General features: G+C 36.3%; 1 protein-coding gene across 1 annotated transcript in view; it reads right to left on the bottom strand.

The window, feature by feature from the left end:
• LUZP2 (leucine zipper protein 2) overlaps positions 1–20918 on the bottom strand; it is a 171433-nt gene that overhangs the window by 57180 nt on the left and 93335 nt on the right. The window contains exon 6 of the mRNA XM_062000202.1: positions 3050–3112. Coding sequence (XP_061856186.1) covers positions 3050–3112 — 63 coding nt within the window. The remainder of the gene's footprint in view (positions 1–3049; positions 3113–20918) is intronic.

The following is a 20918-nucleotide window of genomic DNA, read 5'->3' as shown; positions in this document are numbered from 1 at the left end:
CAAAGTAACCAATTTTCTTAGAGAGAAAAAGGTACCATACCAAACATAGGCTCTTCCTAATGACCTGGGAGTTCCAGGTGTCATCCAAATGAACTAGGTTCTCAGTTTGTGACCATGTGAACACACAATAGATGTGTTCTCCGAATAGTTGATTTATATCAGCTTAACATTATAATTGTTTTAAATATTGTTAAATATATCCTTAATTTTGAGGGATGTTCTATAATTCTTTCCTTTATTTACACAAAATATATCAGAAATAGAGGGTTTTTAATACTACATCCAACTATCCAAGGAGCATTATTTCACTTTATCTAAAAATCCTGTCAAAATAATTTCTTTTTAGTAAAATCCACAGTCTCAACTTACACTCATTAAGTTCTCTCACGTTAGTTAATGCCAAATGCTTAGAATTCCTTGGAATAGATTAGAAGTCTATTCCACATTTACTGAAACAGCACATCCAGAAATATATATTGCATGCAGATGGTAGCATTTTCACAAATTAGAGATTTTAGAAAGAATTGAAGCCTTTCCAATTGGTGCAGTGAAATTCAGTGAAAAACTTTTGGAAAGGATGAATGAATCTAAAGATAAAATTTTAAAACCATTTAAGAAGTAAGGTAACTTTGGTTATTGTATTCCATAACATCTGAAAACAATAGCCAAGATCAGTTCAGTTCAATTCTTTCTTCCATAACGGTACCTCTGTTATTTCATCTACACATCAGAAAGAGCCAATAACAGTGTCCTCTGATCTGGACAATGCAATGAGTAGAGCTATGGAATATATTGCATTCAACTAGACCAATGAGAAAACCTTAACCAACTTCAATTGTTCTATGAGTTGTGATTAAGAAAACACAGTCTCCGTAACATACAAGCACAATTGCTTGTTACAATCGTTACATTTAGCTCTATAACTCTCAATTTCATCACAGGTTTGTGATTTAGCAAATGAGTTACAATTGAAGTGTCACTCATTTGCTAAATCACAAACCTGTGATGAAATTGAGAGTTATAGAGCTAAATGTATTGTGTGTAATATAAGTGATGCAAAAGTATATTTATGATCTGTAATTCTTTGTGATTAAACTTGGTTGTTGTCTGAATTTTCCTGTGCTTCTAGGGAGAGGACTTACAGAACTGAAACTCTATGAGAGACAGGTAGAAAGCCATCTCTAAACCATACCATCTAGGACTATTTCCTTGGCACAGGCCTCTTGCCGTGCCCTAGGAAGCCTGAGGTTTGCACTACCCTGCCATTCTCTCTCCATAGCTTTTAATTCTCAGAGAAGAAAACCCAGCCATGTAAACTGTGTAGGATCACAGGAATGCTCCAATCTATGCACTGGGACAACAAAGAAAAATAGGGCTCACTAAAACTATTTGCATGCAGCCTGTGAGAGCAGAATGAAGCAGGAGCTTCCCGGTAGGCATCTCTATCCACAAAGATTATTTGATCTAATAACTAAAAGGTTACTGATTTCACATAGCTGTTATGTTTGCTGAGTATAGTATTTAATTAAAGAGCACAAAATATACTGCAGTTCTCTGTCTGACACTATTTAAGTGGAAAAACAGTGACAACAAGACTATGCTCCTGTAGCATCTTTTCTTGTTCTAATAGCATTAACTCCACAAATTTGATAGGACGATTCAGAAAGCCTGAGACTCTTGATGTTTAAAATATACTCACAATCTGTTGTCTTGAGTGTTAGTTACCTTAAGTTTAGTTTTCTATCAGACAGATTTATCACACTACAATACATTTAATTTAAAGACATTTATGTTTCAGATATTAAAGGAGACATGATCAAGATAAAGATATTCAAGTCAATCACCAAACATGTAGAATGTTATGTAGCTAGGAAAAATAAAGCTGAAAAAGAGGGGAAAACAGAAAGCTGTGTTGCATACATTGCCAATGTTTTAAGCAGTAAAGAAGGGGAAAAATATATTTGCCTTCATATACTGTGGCATGTTTGAAAGCAACAGTGGTGATATAGGAAGATAACAGAGACATTGACAAGCTAGAAAAATAATACCCTAAAACTCTATTAATTTCCTACCATTGAGGATTTCTCTGAAACAGTGATTCCAGATCTTCGCTTTGGCTGAATAGTTAGTGTAATTAGAAATCACTACTTTGACCTCAGGAGTTCTGACCTCTAAGTTAAAAGTCAGAGTCTTTAACGAAGAAAACTTGTAGCTATAATTATGAAAACTTTACTCAAGATGAAAACTGTTACACTTGTTTCATTTTGTCAAGGTGCAATGGCTTTCAGAGAAATTAAAGATGCCAAAAATTAATAAAGTACTGTAAATGAGTAAACCTGATTCATATCTAGTAATAATCTCTTTCATGCTCACATGAATGTACAAGTTACTTGTACATTTTTGCATTTACAAAAATGTATGGCTTTTGTACCACTTAACTATCTTTGCTAGCTTGTTCTTCAATACAGGAGAGATTTCTTTCCCTCTATTTTCTTCAAGACCCGCCTGGACATGTTCCTGTGCGACCTGATCTAGGTGAACCTGCTTCTGCAGGGGGGTTGGACTAGGTGATCTCTAAAGGTCCCTTCCAACCCCTACCATTCTATGATTCTATGATTTCATGAAGTGACCTTTTTTTCCTTCAAGTAATGAAACATTCTATGAATCAAATCATAAAACTTTCCTGTCTCAATTTAAAAAAAAAGGCATTTAACTATTATTATCTTAGTCTAGGCATGGACATCATGGGAAAATATCAATTCTATATATGTTACAAATATATAATATATACCTACAGAGCTATCTATACTTTTCATAAGCATACCCTAACTTCATTTTACTTGTCTAAAACTTGAGTTTGCAGCTTTCTTTCTAATGCATTTGAGTTGATTTTAATGAAGTCAAAGAAATGAGTTGAGATGAGAGTGTTCTAGGGACACTCACTATACACATATAAGAGATAATCTATACCAGAACCTCAACACAAAAGATTTTGATGAAAGCTTCTTTTGGATATGTTAGATTTAGAAAAGAGCAGAACCTTACTCACCTCTTCTGCATGAATACCACAAAGCTTGTTTCCTGACAAGAGCTTGTTTTTGAGGCTTTTGTTCTGAAAAGGGGAAAAAAAATACAGTTTCATTACTGAGAATTACTGAAATATCAAGGGATGCTTTAAATATTTGATCATGTTTGTCCATGGTGACGGACAAACAGATGTACCAAAGACATTACTTCATTAGGAAATGATACTTAACCCAGGGATTCAGCTCATTACTTTGACATGATCAACTAGCTTCATTATCCTGCAGTCTCCCTATAACATGGCCATGGTTGGTTTAGGTAACAGATTGTACCCATATTTCAGAACACAAGTAAGAATGACCTGTAATGCTTACATTTTTACTCATTTATCTTCCTTTTTTATGCACAAGCTACTATAAAAATACTTCTGATTTATTAACAGTTTGCGAGTAACTTCTGTTACTGTTTTAAGAAGACCCTGCAGTAACAGTAACCCAGAATGTGAAGAACTGAATGTCTATCACCTTGACAGGACACACATTGTATTAGATTTTAAATATTTTGTGTCAGAGAAGCCTGGCAAAAGAACATAGTTAAAAGAATTTGTTCAAAACCAAAACCATTTTATGTTAGGAGATTGACTCTGTTGTGGAGATTTAGATGGGTTTAACACGATTTACCAGCCCTGTTTAATTTTTCAGTCTATTAGCAACAAAACAAAAACCAGGGTTACCAGAATGCAGGCAAAATTCTCATGATTTAATCTGCACTTAATGATGTTTTTAGAAAAGAGAGCAAGCATTAAAGGTTACAGTTATCAAGAACATAATAAGCAGGGGCCTGTCAGAGGCAGAAGACAACTGCTTGCTTACAATTTGAGTGACTTTACACTAAATAGTAAATCACATTTCACTGTGAAAAACAGCTTTGTATCTTGACTAATAACGATAATTTTCTGTAGTAGAATGTGAAGTATACCAATAAAAACATATGAAGTATAACAGAGACTGGTTTCTGATTTATATGTTGCAAAATGAAGGGTCTGATGAGGTGCATATTCTTCAAGTTTGCTAGAAAAGAGCTATTCAAAATCAGATTAATTAATCTGATTAATTAAACAATTTTAGGTTAGAAATACTTATTGAGTCAGGACAGAAGTTCTGAGTTCTAAGTCATAGATAAAGATTCAAGATGATGTTTCTTATTTTGCTGTTAAGCATCCTTCAAAGAACAAAAATAAGTTAGACTAAACACAATTTTACTTAGTTTTTATTTCAAATACTTCATTTGTTATGCAATACTTTAATGGAAAAGCTATTAGACATGTCAAGTTTAAAAACCAATAAAAACTTAAGGAATTAGGTATCTGTAAATATATATTTAATAGTCTGTGGAAATGACATAGAATCATTATTTTAATTAGATATGAACTTTTAGATTTAAAGAAGTATATCATTGTATTCAAATTAAATAGGTATTTTAATATATTTTTTAACATCTTAGAGTGTTTATAGCACAAACTGTTAGCTGGAGTATTTGCATGTCAACATAATATGAAGTCACTAGGCATTTAACTCTTAATTTACTACCTCTTTTAGCTCATTTGCACCAGTAGTTTCAGTGCATCCCTAAATTCAGGTGCAGAAAACTGCTGTCAGTGGTTGCTGTCAGTCAATTCTTACTGTCATGGTACCGAAACTCAAGGAGTAGTACCACACGTGAGTGCAGTGTCTATTCTGTGTCCTCCAAAACCAGCAAAACTCTCAATGACAACTTGACAGATTTGTTAGCATATTCTTCCCAGAACTTTCACACTGAAAATATAAAGATTTCTACCTCATTCCTAAATAGATTTGTCAGTGTGTCCCCGAGTATTTTTTTTTCCTCCTTTCCTCTTATACTGACATAACATTCACCTATTTAGTTTGGGTTCTGATATTATTTTCAATGAGACCTGTCTCATTGATCTCCCACTGATAAAAGCACATTAAAAGCTGTAGTGTCACAGTTGCTTTGCCAGCACATCTTTGGAATCTGCAAATGAAAAAACCCTTGCTTACTGGCTAGAGGAGTATATATTCATTTCTATTCCTAACTTTGGAAAACAATCCCTTCACTTTCATCATTTATTCAGTAGCCAGCCAAAATAATCACAAAACATCTGAAGAGATACACACATGTTATTGTGAAAGCCTGAGCTTGTCAACTCTCCAAAGAGGACTGTGATGACAATACTCCTCTCTTTTCAAATGATAACGTATTTTACTGTCTTTTAGCTCAACAAAATTTAGGTCGCTCTCCCTCTCCTATCTCTTTCTCCCTACAATATCAATGCATAACGGCTGAAAGATGTATCAGTGTTTGTTAGCAATTTGTTAATTCCCGTTTCTGTATTAGAAAACATGGACAAAGCACAAACTATACACTTGAAAGCTCCATAGAAGGACTTTCACAGTTGCAGTTTTAGATCCCTCCTTTCCTGAAAACTTTTATTAAAATCATTAATTATATAACTAAATGTTGTACTTTTTATAATATCCTCTCTTCACTTAGCATATATAATAAACACCTCATAAGACAAGAGCTATAGTTTATAGATGTTGTTAAATGAAAGAAATTACCCTCAGATCCAGTTGAAAGGTGTTTAACATCACTGAAAATCTGATGTTATATGGATTAACACATCTGATGTATCATATCTTCTACTAAAAATTATTCCAGTGATGTAAAATTCACAAATTTTCCAATCTTATTTCTTCAAGTTAGGTTACTTTGACCTGAGGCCACACAGATGAGTGCTTTATTATTTATATTTATGTTTTGTGATTTGAAACACCATTATTGCCTCTTTGAAAGAACATCTGGATCTCAACACAGGATGAAAAACCTATACAACGTAGACATCATCAGTACAGAACAATTTAGTTTCCCTACTAGCCTTTGAAAACACAAGGACATAGAAATATGTTCCAGGAAAGAAAATCACTTTCTCTCTCAGCAAATTATTTCAACTTCAATTCATACATTTTATCTGAGGTCTGACAGCGATTGTTTGTTGTACAGAAGATAAATTTTGCTCTGCCTCCCCTTGATGAATAGCACAAATCAAACCATGCTAAGCCCCTGCTCATCACTGGAACATTGCTCTCTTATGGGCATCATATTATTAAAAAACCCCACTAAAACTAAGTACCATACCCAAGAACAACAAAAGCCCTGGATTATGCTCAGGAGGAGTGTCAAGGTCAATTGCCAAGATGAACTGTTTTCCATCTCCTTTTAAGCCAATGTGGTTCACTGTGCCCTGAGGAGGGAAATCAAAAGGCAGCAACAGACCAAAATCAAGTATCTGGGCTTTGCTGATATCACAATGTCTTGGTATCCATTTTGCTTTGGATATTAGCTTTGTATTTCACAATGATGGAAAATAGTAGTTATATAGTATGAAATGGTGCAACTGTTTTAATCCCAGCAGGGTTGGCTCAGCCCTTTATCTTTCTCAGACAGAGAAATTGTTTTTCCTGTGCTCTACTATGAGAGTTTTTTCAGATAAGACTGTTAAGACTTCAGAACTGCAGCTCTACCTAACCTTTCTGTTCAGTGAAGACACTGTGACTTTTTGTAAGAGGAGTTTGCCTTATTATTCTTGAGGATGTTGAAGTCTCTTTTCAGTTTTTTCAGTGGTCAAGTCTGCCAAACAGCTGAAGGACTCCCATCAGTGTATTTTAGTACTGACAATGCATGTACAAACTGCACACTGCTCAGATCTGTCTGGAGATAAACTTTAAAAGCACCACTGTCCTAGCTCTGAAATCCTGGGAAAAACCTACATTCATCATGGTAAGGTTTCAGCCTCTGTTGAGAAATGCCTTCCAGAACTTCTGCCTGTGCTGTATTTAGGAGGTAAATGCAACACCCAGAAGCAGGCAAGTGAACTTCATGTTGCTGCTGCTGTAAGCTTACACATATTCAGACTTTTAATGTCCTGTTTTGTTGGTTTGGGCTTTTTTCTGTAACTTATCTCTTTGCCTACACTCTTAGCTTACAGATAAAGGCACGTAAGAGTAAGCTTCCCTCAACAAACGGTACACGTTTCTTCTTCATATCCATCCCTTGTAATAATAAAGACTGATATTTTTTTCTCCTGAATTTCAGGTAGCCCAGCTGAGCTCAAGGAGTTGATAACAACATGAAAAATCTTCTATTTGAGCTTTTAGCGTAAGTACAACCATTTAGAAGAAGATTATTTCCATGAATCCCCAGGCACATAGGGGAAGCAACAATGCAGTCTTCTAACAAACTGAGTAGAGACTTTTGTTGTTTAGATGAGGAACACTGTGTCCACAACTTCTTTATAACATTTATCTGGGACAATTTGTACAATAAGGAAAGCCCACAGAGAAAAGGAAGGGAAGAGTCAGAATATATCTAGGAACATAGGGATTTTCCTGAGAAAACCAGTTTTTGCTGATATCCCTTCATCTTTGTCACAAGATGGCAATTAGGCACAGTGATAATTTTTACCTTACACAAAAGTCTCCACTCTAGTAAATAAGCAAGTCTTTATGTCTCAGGCATAGTAAGAATAACCTGCCCCATATAACTCCATTATGTAAAACTGAAATGTAATGCCACTATCATCTATCTGTACTTCATCAGCTTTTTTAACATTTGCAAGATGACAACACTGAATCCAGGCACCTGCTTCCATTTGCACCACTGATACTCAAGTCCTGCTTTATGTGAAGCTTGTTATGGGTGGCCTCTACTGTTGCCATGCATCACCTCCAAATCTCTTCATTAAGGAAGTTTGGATTGTGTTGCACTAGTGAAATGGCTTGAGGCTATCTGAAGACATCTCTTACCAAGGTTAAAACCATGGGCTTTCTGTATCATAAAATATCTGCTATAACAATGACAACACAATGTCAAATGAACCAGAGTAAGGAGATAAAGAATAATAATAATTAAATATATATATATATAGGGTATTTGGTGATTTTTTTCCAATCTATCTTGTTCTCTGTGAGAAGGTAAATATCTATATACATAATTAGAAATATAATATATAAATATATATATCATAACAAGCTAAGACATTGCAGAATGTTGGACTGGATCTGTTATAGACAGTACATTTGTTTGTCACATTCTCACCCAATCATGCAAAATACTTGAACGTATAATACAGAAAAAACCTGTAGCACATGCTGAGATTTTATTCCATCCTAACTATGGAACAAATTGAGGTGTAAATGTGTGCCTGTGTACCACTCCAAGTGAAACCAGAGCTTTAAAGGCAGTCAGAAATCTTTCCATGGCTAAAAAATGCATTTAACCATTCCATAACAATATTTTCATTTCAAATACAAAGTAATTCATCCTTGATGGAGTCTTCCTCTCACACACACACTGTTTTCTCAGAATTTTTTCAGATACTGAAACTTTTTAATGTTTTCACACAGAAAGTCCAAACAGAGAGTCCAGCCTTACAAATCCTAATGGTTTAAGTAGGATTTGTGTCTCTAAGGAACAAGTCATCGGCAGCTTGCATTGGAAATGTTTTATGTCAGTGTTTAATGATTTACAGGGAGATTTGATTCACAGGCTAGTTACCATCAGTATTAGTAATTGCATCAGTGAATTGATCAAACCCCAGTCATTGATAGATGTGTAGCTCTTCTTGTGTCTGAGACTCCATTCAGAGCACAGGTAAGCACAGGAGTAACAGACTAGTGTGAGACTATTCCCCCTTACCCAAGATGAAGTGTTTAAGTACACCTCAAAGGCAATAGGATAGAAGATGTCTTCCACCTTTGCTTGTCACTAACAAACCATCAGCATTCTGAGCAGAATTAGAAAACCGCTGCTGTGTTTGAAAACTTGAACATTTTTACAGAGTGGATTAAGACGCTGATTTTCTGTCTTTCATATTAAAAATGTGTGATGAGATCTAAGGGACTAAGTCACTTTGGGGCTCAATTGTTCATGACTGTTATTAGAAATACTGGTGTCCTGAATTCAAGAGAGATTCATAATGCAGTTATGCAAGTCATCAGTTATCTGGTAGTCTTTGGGACTAGCTCTTCTTAAGTTAAAAAAAAGTGTCTGAAAATATCTTTCAAATCCTTAAAGACATTAATTTTAGTAATTACTACTATATTTAAACTTCTATTTGCACTACATTCAAAGATGTGTGGTTTACCTTTCATCTCTTTTAGCCTGTATTTTGAATTGTGTGTCTCTAAGTCACAATGTTTTTTGTTCTACAGCTCTCACCTAAGGTGAGATTTCTGCCCTGTCTAGTCCTCACAATTAGAATCAGTTAAAGAACAATGTTAACCCATACCACCACAATTAATTAATGGAGAGCAGTCATTTGGAGACAGGTGGAGTTTAGTCTTCACCATGACCTGTAAGCATCTTCTGTATAGCTATAAAATGCTTGCTTTAAAAAAAGCACTGTAAACAGATCTACACTATATCAGAAAGATTAAAGTACACTGACACTTCTCTGGTGCCTGGGAACTTGCATCAGTCTTTCTGAATTCAAAGACTTTATCTTTAATAACTGAAATTTAGCCAGTTCTCACACTTGCACCTGAACTTTCACACACCCATCTGCACACTATGTTCTGTCAGATGTTGCAAATATGTATCCACCAAATAGGAAATAAAGTGTTTATAGGGTCAGGATGAAATACCAAATTTTGGTACATGCAATTTTTTTTCTGTGCACATTTTAAATAGTCCAGCAGGGAGAAAACTTTCTCTCATCTCTTAGAAAAAGTGGATTTTTTTTTGTTACAGCAATGAATCGGTGTTATTGAACCAAGGTTTTTACCACAGTGTTTTTCTTTTGGATTTCAAGGGGTTGCGGCCATTTATTTTCCTTATCTCTTCATAAAGATAACTCATGATGGCAAAATGATATACAAAAATATTGGACTGATTTACCTTTCAATTAAACCTTTCCAGTTGTTTCAGCAGGACATTGTTAGGGCAAAGCAAATGTCATTTCTAATTCTTTCTCTGTCAGATATTCTAATTAAAAACATAGCAGCATATTAAATATAAATTCTGTAAAATGGCATTCTGTGTCTGAAATGAAGGGTAATTGCCTATGCCACATAGGATTATCTAGAGAAGAAACCTGACAATTCTTTGATCTTTCCCTTTGGTACAGGTGGCTGAGTACACTGGGGATGGTTTGTGGGATCAATAAAGCAGAACACCTAGTTAGGTAGATGTTAGCCTGAAGCTCCTTCTTTTCATTTGTTTGATGTTTGTGAACAGAATGGTGAAAAGGAGCTGGTGCTGCTGCATGCTGCAAGTTAGGCTCAAAAAAAGGGAAAAAGCTCAGTGAGAGCTCTGTTAAAGCAGGGTGACAGTAAAGAAATGGAAAGAATGAAAAGAGCACTCTGAATGTGATCAAATGTAAATATAAATAATCTAAATATAAACTGCATTTCTGACTTCAAAAATCCAAGCTCCTCTATCACTGGGAGAGTGAAGAGTCATACTGGTTACATTTTGTTCTATGACCTCACTTCTGCTGCACCAGCAGCTGGGTATGAAATGCTGCATTAAACATATTTTAGATCCAGAATTGTCAACATCTGTTTTAGAACATAAATGGCATAGTTATGAAAGGAGAAGGGCAGGAAATGACTAAGGAATACATTTATACCACTCTCTGTGGAATCATATCACTCAGGTTTGCTTTAATATTAACAGACTCTGTCTCTTGAATTCTCTCAGTAGCAGTGCCCTGAGTATTTGTTCTTTCAGAACTTTTTGGCCAATATATTTAATTTTTAAAAGGAAGTTTGCAAGTACAATCTACAGACATCTAAAATATGCATCAGCTGTTTTGAAGAAACTACTACAACATCTTTCAGTAATGAAACAGAAATCCCTGAGGCAGTTTTACTGGATTGATTCATATATTAAACATATTTTTATCATGCTGTGCTCATTCAATATACTGAGAGATAAGTACCTACATAATAGGTACTAGATAATACCTTCTTCTTGCTTCTGTCCCAATATAGTGTATCCCTACTTATAGAATATAAAGTCATTTCCAGAACAATAATTTTCATGTTAGGATATTTCAGCACTTTCTAAATCATTATTTGTAACTCCCAAATTCCATGCAGGCACTATCACCAGTGCTGTGAAGTTTGAAAGGTGAGACTTCTGTATGGGCAGAGTTCATATCAGAAGGCAATGCAGTGCAGGCTCCACCTTTCAAACTAGTGAAGCAGAAATGAGTTCATATTCTCTTGTATCTTGATAAGCCAATCACAGTACCAATTTACCACAGTAAGCATATATGTAGAGAAACCATCAGCCATATTCACATATCTTCAAAACATCAGGAGTGTAACCTAAACACAATTCACTGGACTATTATATTAGGTGCAGACAGCAACACGCTTCTACCTATGTTTGAAGCTATCAGAAGAAGAGATATCTTTAGCCCTGTAGTGACCTGGTTGCATGAGCAGGGAGAATGTGTCATCTGCAAGTGGCATGGAGTAAACCAGTAAATGGCTTACTTAGTGCAAATACAAACACAGAATACTTTGCATGGACAATTAGGGGTATTTTTACTCTGCTGGCATGGAACTCTAATCCAATCATCATTAATCTTTAACTCTTTCCTGGTAAGTCATTCATCAAGATGAAGAGAAGTGAGGAGTAGGATGTAATTCAGACAACTTGATTGATTTTTTTGAGCTTATCTTTTTATGTCCGAATCCCTCCTCTCAGGAAGGGAGGTGGAAGGGAGTATATTCTAATGTAAATTGAGCTCTTTTTCCATGTTATTGAACAGTTTCCCCCATTTGAGCTGAGTATAGCAATGTAAGATTGAAATACTTAATACTGGGCTCCTAAGGGTTCTCATTAAAACTTTTTTAAAAGGCTGACTACAGCTTAAACTTTGTCAATTTCAACATTTCTATAAACTAAACTACTCTGAGAAAAAAAACCCAAACCAAATAATATTTCAGTGAAAACCTGAAAAAGTTAAAGACCATCATAAAAAAGTTGAAGACAGTATTTCTTAGTACTTTTAAGAGGAACATATTTCTTCTAAGAAGATCTTGACTAGAAAGTGACCTACCTGGTCATCTGTTAATCAGTTCCTGTTTGTGACAGGGATGTCTCCTTTTCATTAATACTGCCATAAGTATGGACTTGAGTGACTATCTTTAAGTCAAGGAAAGGTTTCAGTAAGGGTTTCAGAAGGGTTTCAGTTCATGCCTTAAAATGGTACCAATTTAATGTTAAAAATTAATCATTTTCTTAGTCATGTTTAGAAGTATTTGATATGATAAGGCATTTATCTTTGAAATTATTCCCACAAAACGTATTTCTCTGTAGATACACTATCACGTTTTTTGAAGTTGATTCAGTATTGATGTTCAGCAAAGGACAAAATTTATTGCTTATTTACTTCAGACAATATATAACTACGTGAGAGACTATACCACGTAACTGTGAAATTGCACAGACCAAGGTTCTGAATTATATTGAAAAGGACAAAGATCCTAATATTTAAAGTATTAAAGCCCAGATGTTTCCCACTCTGAGTCTGTGTCCAACAGGCTATTACATTTGGCAGGACATACCTCCAAAATTTGGCAGTGAACTGCAAAGAAAAGCACATTTCCTTCTTTAGAGAAATGTTCTATTAGTACTTTGCTATGACTTTCAATATGCACTGAAAAACTAAAGTAGTATTCAGAAGAAGTCTTCTCCTCTCTAATCAGACTGTTAGTCTTTACTATTGTCTCCTGGCATCCTGCTTTTGTGCTTATTCCAAGTGTTGTTTATTATTGATAATGTTCTCTGAACAGCTGCATTGATGTGTAAGCTACAAAAAGCAGTTGTCCTCAAAATACTGGGACAAATTACTGTATTTAAATGTAAAAAATGAAATAAATGATTCTATAACTCTTCATTATCTTCACATTTTGTTCCATACTGTTTCTGCAAGACAACGAGGTTTAGATTGATTGACACAAAAACTTCCTCTAAACTTATTTTCCTAAATTAAGTCATAATCCATTCCGTTCAAGTTACTATTGGCATTATATGTCAGAAATTCAGCCGTGCTACTTCTTTACCATACTTTCATCTTCCCAAGCAGAGGAGAAAGGGCACAATATCTTTAGTTGTGATCTATTTTATCTGTCCTTTGATCACCTTTACCAAGCCTTTGGTAAGACTAGAAACCTTAAATTTTTAGGGAAATTTCCAAAAGGAAATCAAAATGTTTGAGCCAGTCTATTAGTCTACCATTACCTTGGTGTCAACTTTTAAGTAGTAATAAATATAGTTACACTGCAAATGATGTAATAAAGACAAATGATTAATTAGAAAGACAAGCGGGCTTGTGATATCAGCAAGCTGTATGGGTTCAACTCCATGCACACACAGGAGAGGCTAGGTGGGAAAAGATTTGCCTACTTTAACCTGCAGACCACGTCAGCCATCTGAGAGATGCAAAGATCTGTACAGTTAAAACGTGTCAAGGCAAAACAAGTTTTTAAATAGAAAGCAAACACAGCCATAAATAAACTGAAGTTGAATCTGCAACCTTGCAATTATGTGGTTATGTTGTACCAATGATATAAATCACACATTGTCTCCAAACCAGAATTTAAACAACAGAAGACTTAGATATTGAGATGGGACCCACCACTTAGTCTAATGGACTGTTGAACATTTCCAGATACTTTATCTGTCAATGATATATGCAGCTGCTCATGGTGGCCATGAAAAGGAGTCCAAATTATCCACTGAGAGTACTGGGGTTTTTTTTCCCTTTTGATTCAGATATCTAAGTGAAAGTCATTTGGAAAGTGTGGGAAGACCTAATAACAGGAACAGAACATATATATCAATGGAATTTGTAGAACTTACTGAGCATTCACATCCTGACAACAGTATTTATGAAGTAGGACTAAGGAATTATTCCTTCTACATCAGGTAGCAATGAAAAAAACTTGCTTTCAAAGCCTGTCTTTAAAAGTTCTGTTAGTAAGGTACTTAAAATGTTCTCTGGAGAAGTTTGGAAGGAACTGTATGATTTTACATTTGTTCTCGAATGGCATCACAGGTTAAAATACTTAGCTCCCAAAGTATACTTTGGGAAAAAAAATAGAGCCAGTAAAACGATGCTATGCTTATGCCTTCTGGGCTAGAGGCTGCTCTGTCTTTTAAGTACAAGACAGTGGTTTCCAGATGGAAATTTTCTTTAAGTCTGCTTTTCCTTATTTTACTCATTGCAAAAATAATCAGTATCAACTGTCAATATGTTATCACTCAAAATTGTATTTAACTCATTAGTTTAACAAATAATTTACAAAATTAATTTGAATGTATCCTCTGTAGATTAAGTGCAGTTTAGATTAAGTAACTTGGCCAGGTGGTTTTAGGACTGGAAACATGCTTTATGAGAAACAGAGGCTTGTCATTTTCGAGATTTATGATCTTTGTTATATTGCTGGATAGAATTTAGGCATGTTAGTAATAACAATGATTTTGTATTGATTCAACTAAACCTTCACAAGACCTTTCATGCTAAAAATAAAACCAAAAATATCTGTGAAGTAAAAAAGAGAGGGCTCTCCACTTCTCCCATATAACAGCAAAGCCACTAAGACATTCAGAGGACTATGAATGCTTATGTTCCTGTTTGAGATTATCATTGTAAAATACATTGCTGAGTGTGTAACTGATGCATAAAATTACATCTGGATTTAATGCCTAGCTGCACTTTCTCCAAATTGCTCCTAGATTCAGAACTAAGATGGGAAAACACTACATGCTGATGGACTGGAAAAACTGAAGAAAAACAATTCATCTAGAGAACTATAACAAATGGTTTAAAAATATCATCTGGTTTGGGATTAAATTTTTGCAAATCCCAAAATCAGAAGAGGAAGGTAAATCTACAAAAATTAGGAAAACTAAAGGAGAGGAAAGGGGAAAACCAAACCCAGATAGCTTATCCTTAGAGGACTGCATGAGTCTACACAATGTCACTTGTGAGGTGAACACATCCACTGCCCCCAGACATAAGTTAGCAGTGACAGTTAACCACATCAAGTACACACTGACACAATAAATGATGATAAGGCTATGTATAAAACAAAACAATTCTGAAGTGACATGAAAACAGCAAAGTAAGCAAGAGTCAAGAAGAAACGATAAGCACAGGACCAGTGCAAGAGATCTGTGTTTTCTTCACTATGGATCCAAACAGCTGCTGTAAAGTCAGGTAGCTTAACTGAAATGACTTCACTGAATTACACTGATTTACTGCCAAGCAAGTGTCAGACAAGAGGTCTTATTGGGGCCTGTGTTTTCCAATGTTGTATAAAATTCAAGTTGCAAACAAATCACACACAAAAATTCATAACCACACAGGTAAATACTTAAAATACATATCTGCATGCTTGCTCATCTAATCTCTCTCTGCTCTCCAGTCCTTCAGTCCTTCAGTATTAAAACCTCCTATGACTAACAGGGTGCTTCTGGGCAGATTCTCAGCCTTGCCAGCATTTGGCAGTTCAGCAGCTCACCTTTACCCCACAGACTCTGAAAATGAAAGCTGTAGTGCTGCATCCCACTGAGATGGTGGAAGATCAAAGCTTGGCTTCTTTCTTAATGAGTGCAGATCCAATACCCACATAGCCATCTTTTCAAAGAGGTGCTCTAGTCCTGGAATTATTAGCATTTTGAGGTCACGAAAGGAGAAGTATAGAAATTTTAATCCACTCTATAACAGACTTTCTGCTTTGCACAAAATATATAAGCATTCAGGACACTTATTTCTCAGCCAGTACACACAAAAATCTGTGCAAGAGTTTACTTTTTAAAAAAAATTAGATTAAATCAACCATACTTTATATTTCAACACCTATTTATTTTTTTCTATTTTATTTTAGTTGAAGCTAAGTGTTAATAGGTTTGGACAGGAAAACAAGTTTGACAGTTAGTAGATTTCACATTAATACTTGTCTTGGAAAAGAAAGGATGTAAAAATGTAATTTACCCAATCTGATACTATGAAATAGAATATTAGTCTGTCAGTCATAGTCAGGCAATCTAAGTAATGCATCTGCCTGACAAATTTAATAACTTTTATGCTCATATACTTTTCAGAACTATCTTTGAGATCTGAGTCTGGGTCACAGAAGGTGTGCATCTCATGAATGCTTGTTAAAGTTCCAGCTGACTACTCACACTCCTTAAAAATGCTGTTTTTCACTACAAAATATATTTCAATATTTCTGGATGGATTTGGTTGGATTTTCAGAGGAGTAATCTTTTAATGAACTTACTGCTCAACAGCTGTGTGTCTTGGAACCCAAAAATTCTTTCTCAGAATTCAAATCCCACTTTGATGAGAAAGCTGTTTCATTTCTAATTCCCATAACTGCAGGATTTAAATTCATAGATTCATAGGCTCATATTTCTGGTAAATATGAGTGACCAAATACTAGCAATCAAGACATGACAAAATCATGATGTAGGCATTAAATCTGCCAAGCCAGGTAAATATATATTCCTATTTCCAAATGATACATACTATACACAATTGATAGTATTTCATTTTACTTTTAAGAAATTAATCCTAGTGATTGTTCTTCAGTATAATTGATTAACATGTTTCTATGCGACCTGATCTAGAAGGACCTGTTTTAGCAGGGGGGTTGGACTACATGATCTCTAAAGGTCCCTTCCAATCCCTAACCAAGAGATATTTGCCAAGCATAGAAAGAGGAAAAAAAGGTACAGAACAATCAGCATCTTGATTAGAGGCTTGATAAGATGACCCACACTGTAGCAAAGGCATACAGCTCAGAAGGGATGAAGGTACCATGGCTTTACCAGATAAGAGAACCAGTAAACAACTGTGTACTTTAGCAATTGTTCTGGTTTAGCAAGGAGCAGCTTTTGGCTTAGTAACAGGGGAAGCGGGTTGCAGTGAAGACCCGGTAAAGAGTTTGCGGACCCTCCCCAGCTCCTGGGTTCACACCCACCTCTGGCCCGGCTGGGCCAATCTGGCGCCTCTGCGATCACTAGGGGACGGGAATTTGGAATGCGAGTCAGGAGGTGTAAGAGTGATACAAGATGGAGGCGGCCACGCGGACCCTTCAGCCAGAGAAGGAAGAAGGAAGGAGAAGCAATAGACCAGAGACTCCTCTGCAAGCCGTGGCGGGAATGCAAAGTGTGCCCCTGCAACCTATGGAGATCCATGGCAGGACTGAGAGTTACCAGCAGCTCCATGTGAGTGAGCCCGGATGGGCGAGGGACTGTGTGGGGAGACGGCCATGGCCCAGGCCGTGTTGGAGAGCCTGCACGCTGCAGAGCAGCCCCACACGAGAGGCAGGGAGGAGCTGCAGCCTTTGGAATAAGTGGGTGTCGGAGCAGCCCGTGCAGGTCTGCCATGCGTGTGAGTTACCTCATGGACTTGCAGGGAGGACTGGTGTGGAGTTCACCCGTCCTGAGGAGGGACAAACAGCAGAAGCTATCGGGAACAGACTAACTGAAACCCTCACTGCCTGCCCCCCCGAACCGTTCAGGGGGGGGCAAGGTAAAAACACCGGGATCAGGGCTCTGAGCCCGGGAAGAGGGGAGGTGTGGCAAGAAGGTGTTCTTAAAAAGGCTGGTTGGACTCTTCATTGATGTATTACTCTGGGTTGTTTCATTTTGGTTATGTTTTGGGTTTTTGGGGGTATGTTTTAGTTGATGTTGCATTAAATTATTTTCTGTTTTCTTCCCCAAGCCCAGTAGCCTGGTCTGTTTTGTCCTGAACCTTAAGCGGCAATTAAGCCCTCCCTGCCCTCGAGCAATTCTCAGCCTCTTCGGTACTCGAGGCTAATCGTGGTCTTTGTTCCCTGATGGGCCTAAACCACGACAGCAATCCTGATGCAAAACTCAACAGATGGAACTGAATCAGTCTCACAGTCCAAATAGTTCACACAATTCTATTGGGACTATAAGAAGGCTGAATTGCCTCCTCTGAGGCCTGAAAGTAGAAGTGTTATACAGTTGCAGATATGATTAGCGATTTATTAAAATTAGCAGATACAAATACTGTTTCTACATTGGTATTTGTAAACTAAGAAGTCCAGTTCCTGAGATTAGTTGGAAAAAACAGAAACACAAAAAACACCAAATCACAACCCAAACTAACCAAAGACAGCAAAAGCTAAACGTTTACTTTAGGGATCACTAAATGAATGTATTCACATGCTTAAAGAGCTTTCTTTTAAGATTTCTACCAAAAATGAAGGCTGTAGACCTTATAAAAGACACACATTTTTAACTCTAAGCCATGTAAAAAACAGCAGTAGTCTCTTTCTTTTAAGTAAATGGTCTTGAGTTCTCTCTATAAATATACACTTCTGCTTATAAGCTTGCAAAGACTGACAGTACTTCACAATACAGTAATGAGTGTCCTATCTGGTTCCTCCACTCACCTTTGCAAGTAGGAGAGTTACAGTGTGAAAAACTATTTTAAAGTCAACCTTAATTGAATGGAACAAAGCAATATCACTTGGGCTGTATTAAAAGTATGTGAAATCAAACCTTAAAAGAAAACTGAATTAAATCTACAAATATACACTCTAAAGTATCATTAACAACAATAGAAGAACCCCAAAGGTTAGGGCAAAGTTACATTTTCATTTCCTTAAACACTTGCAAAACTACTTCTAATTACATTAGAAAAAACCAAAATAACTACAGGGAAATCAAACATTTTCCAAAGGAAAAAAAAAGGGGGCTGTTTAATGATCAAAAATAATTGACTTACAATTACTAATCTCTACATTGTTCATTGGGCTTAAACCACCATAACAATTGCTTATTATTTTACAACCATTTTAAAGAATGCACAGCAATCTGTAGCACACAAAGTGCCACCCAACTAAGTTTGTACACTGTACTCGCTGTGCAGAGAATGCAAGTCGTAGTAAGCAATACAGTGCAAATAAGGTTACTACGAACTGCACATCCCCACTTGTATCTTTCAAATGCAACTAATCAAATGATAAAAACAAGAGTTGGCAACAGTCGCTGGAAATCTGCATCAATGAAGAGAAAAACATTTACAACGTGATTTCCGCCTAAGCAAGAGTTTTGGTGAAATACAATGCCACAATACAGCCTCTAACTATCTGTGCATATTTTAGCAATCCAAACTAGATCTGCTTTTGCTTGTTGCAACAATAGAATGTTCAAGATATTTATTTTTCTTCTCCTTTTGCAGTCACAGAAAAATAGTCACTGTCTGACAGGAAAAGATGCAATTAACTATAGTCACGTGAGCCAATTTAGTGAGCCAATTCTTGTGTATTGTTGAAACAGTGCTTAAAGGAGCAGCATGAAGCTTAAAAAAATAGAACATTCAGATTCAGAAGAGTGCTCCATGGAGGTATGTTATATAAGTAAGGGGATTTTGCAGAAGTAGCTCATGAAGAATGTTGAATTGCTGCATCCTTATACTTGTCTTGCTCTGGGTTTTACTGGTTCTTTACATCATATTTACCTTTTTGCTAAAAATCATGTGCTCTTCACAATGAATTGCCATGCTACATTTTATCTTCTGGTAAAATTGAAATGTGACAGCAATGTAAGAAAGATTTTTTTTTAAAAATGGATTTCATAACAACAGTTAATTGCTGCTCCATAAGGTACCTTAACGAATCCCCATTCAACAAGACAGACACCACAACAAGAAGGAAACATTGGTAAATAGCAGGTTACACCTTTACCCAAAATGAATCACTGTGCATTGACCAGCTATAGGATATGAATTTCATGCCTAGGTGCTATTATTTCCCAGTTAGGCCTATTTTTTGGCCGATGAAGGAGGAGATACTAACTGCCAAGTTACAGATTTTGACTTCTTTTCTTCTGAGACTTGAAGTTCATCAACATCAAATCTACAGTTTAGATGCTGAGTGCCTAGCAGTGGCCAAATGAAATACAAAAAGGCTCACGGCTGCAACACACAAATGCACAGCAAGAGAAAGGTTTTTAAAAAGCACAAATTATGCTATTGGGAATTCAGGGAGAAAAATAAAAAATCCATTAAGTTTAATCTGCCTACAGACTCTATGCAGCAGAAAAAAAAGGGAAATTTACAGCACAACAGGCATTTAATACTGACAATACATAGGAATTACCTCAGAAACTTAATGGGGTTCATCTGGCCTCTGTGACTACCGAGGTGATGCAGCAGAGTGCAAGCAGAGAGACTGACTATTCGTCTACTACTACGTGTTCATTTAGGCCACAGCTAGCCATCAAACAAGGCATCACCACAAAGAAGCTTCATTTTTTGCCTTTTTATGGTGTTTAGGGATTTTTCTTCATAGAAAAAGCTCCTCAACTCTTTTTCCTTGGCTCCCAGTAGGCACAGCACTCAAAGCCACACAGCTGAAGTATATCATGCCCAGTACATCCTATGAGTCTTCCATTGAAACATTCTACTGTCAAAGGAGACCTGTCCTGGTAACCTGCTACTCAATACAGGCCCAAGCATAAAACTCTTCACGGATTCATAGAATGGTTTAGGTAAATGTCATGGTTTAGGCCCATCAGGGAACAAAGACCACAATTAGCCTCGAGTACCGAAGAGGCTGAGAATTGCTCAAGGGCAAGGAGAGCTTAATTGCCGCTTAAGGTTCAACACAAAACAGACCAGGCTACTGGGCTTGGGGAAGAAAACAGAAAATAATTTAATGCAACATCAACTAAAACATACCCCCAAAACATAACCAAGATAAAATAAGAGTAATACAACAATGAAGAGTCCGACCAGCCTTTTTAAGAACACCTTCTTGCCACACCTCCCCTCT

The sequence above is a fragment of the Colius striatus genome, chromosome 7 (genome assembly GCF_028858725.1).
Source record: "Colius striatus isolate bColStr4 chromosome 7, bColStr4.1.hap1, whole genome shotgun sequence".
Lineage (NCBI taxonomy): Eukaryota > Metazoa > Chordata > Aves > Coliiformes > Coliidae > Colius > Colius striatus.
The sequence above is the reverse complement of the archived record's forward strand: the minus strand, read 5'-3'. Positions and strand labels throughout refer to the sequence as shown.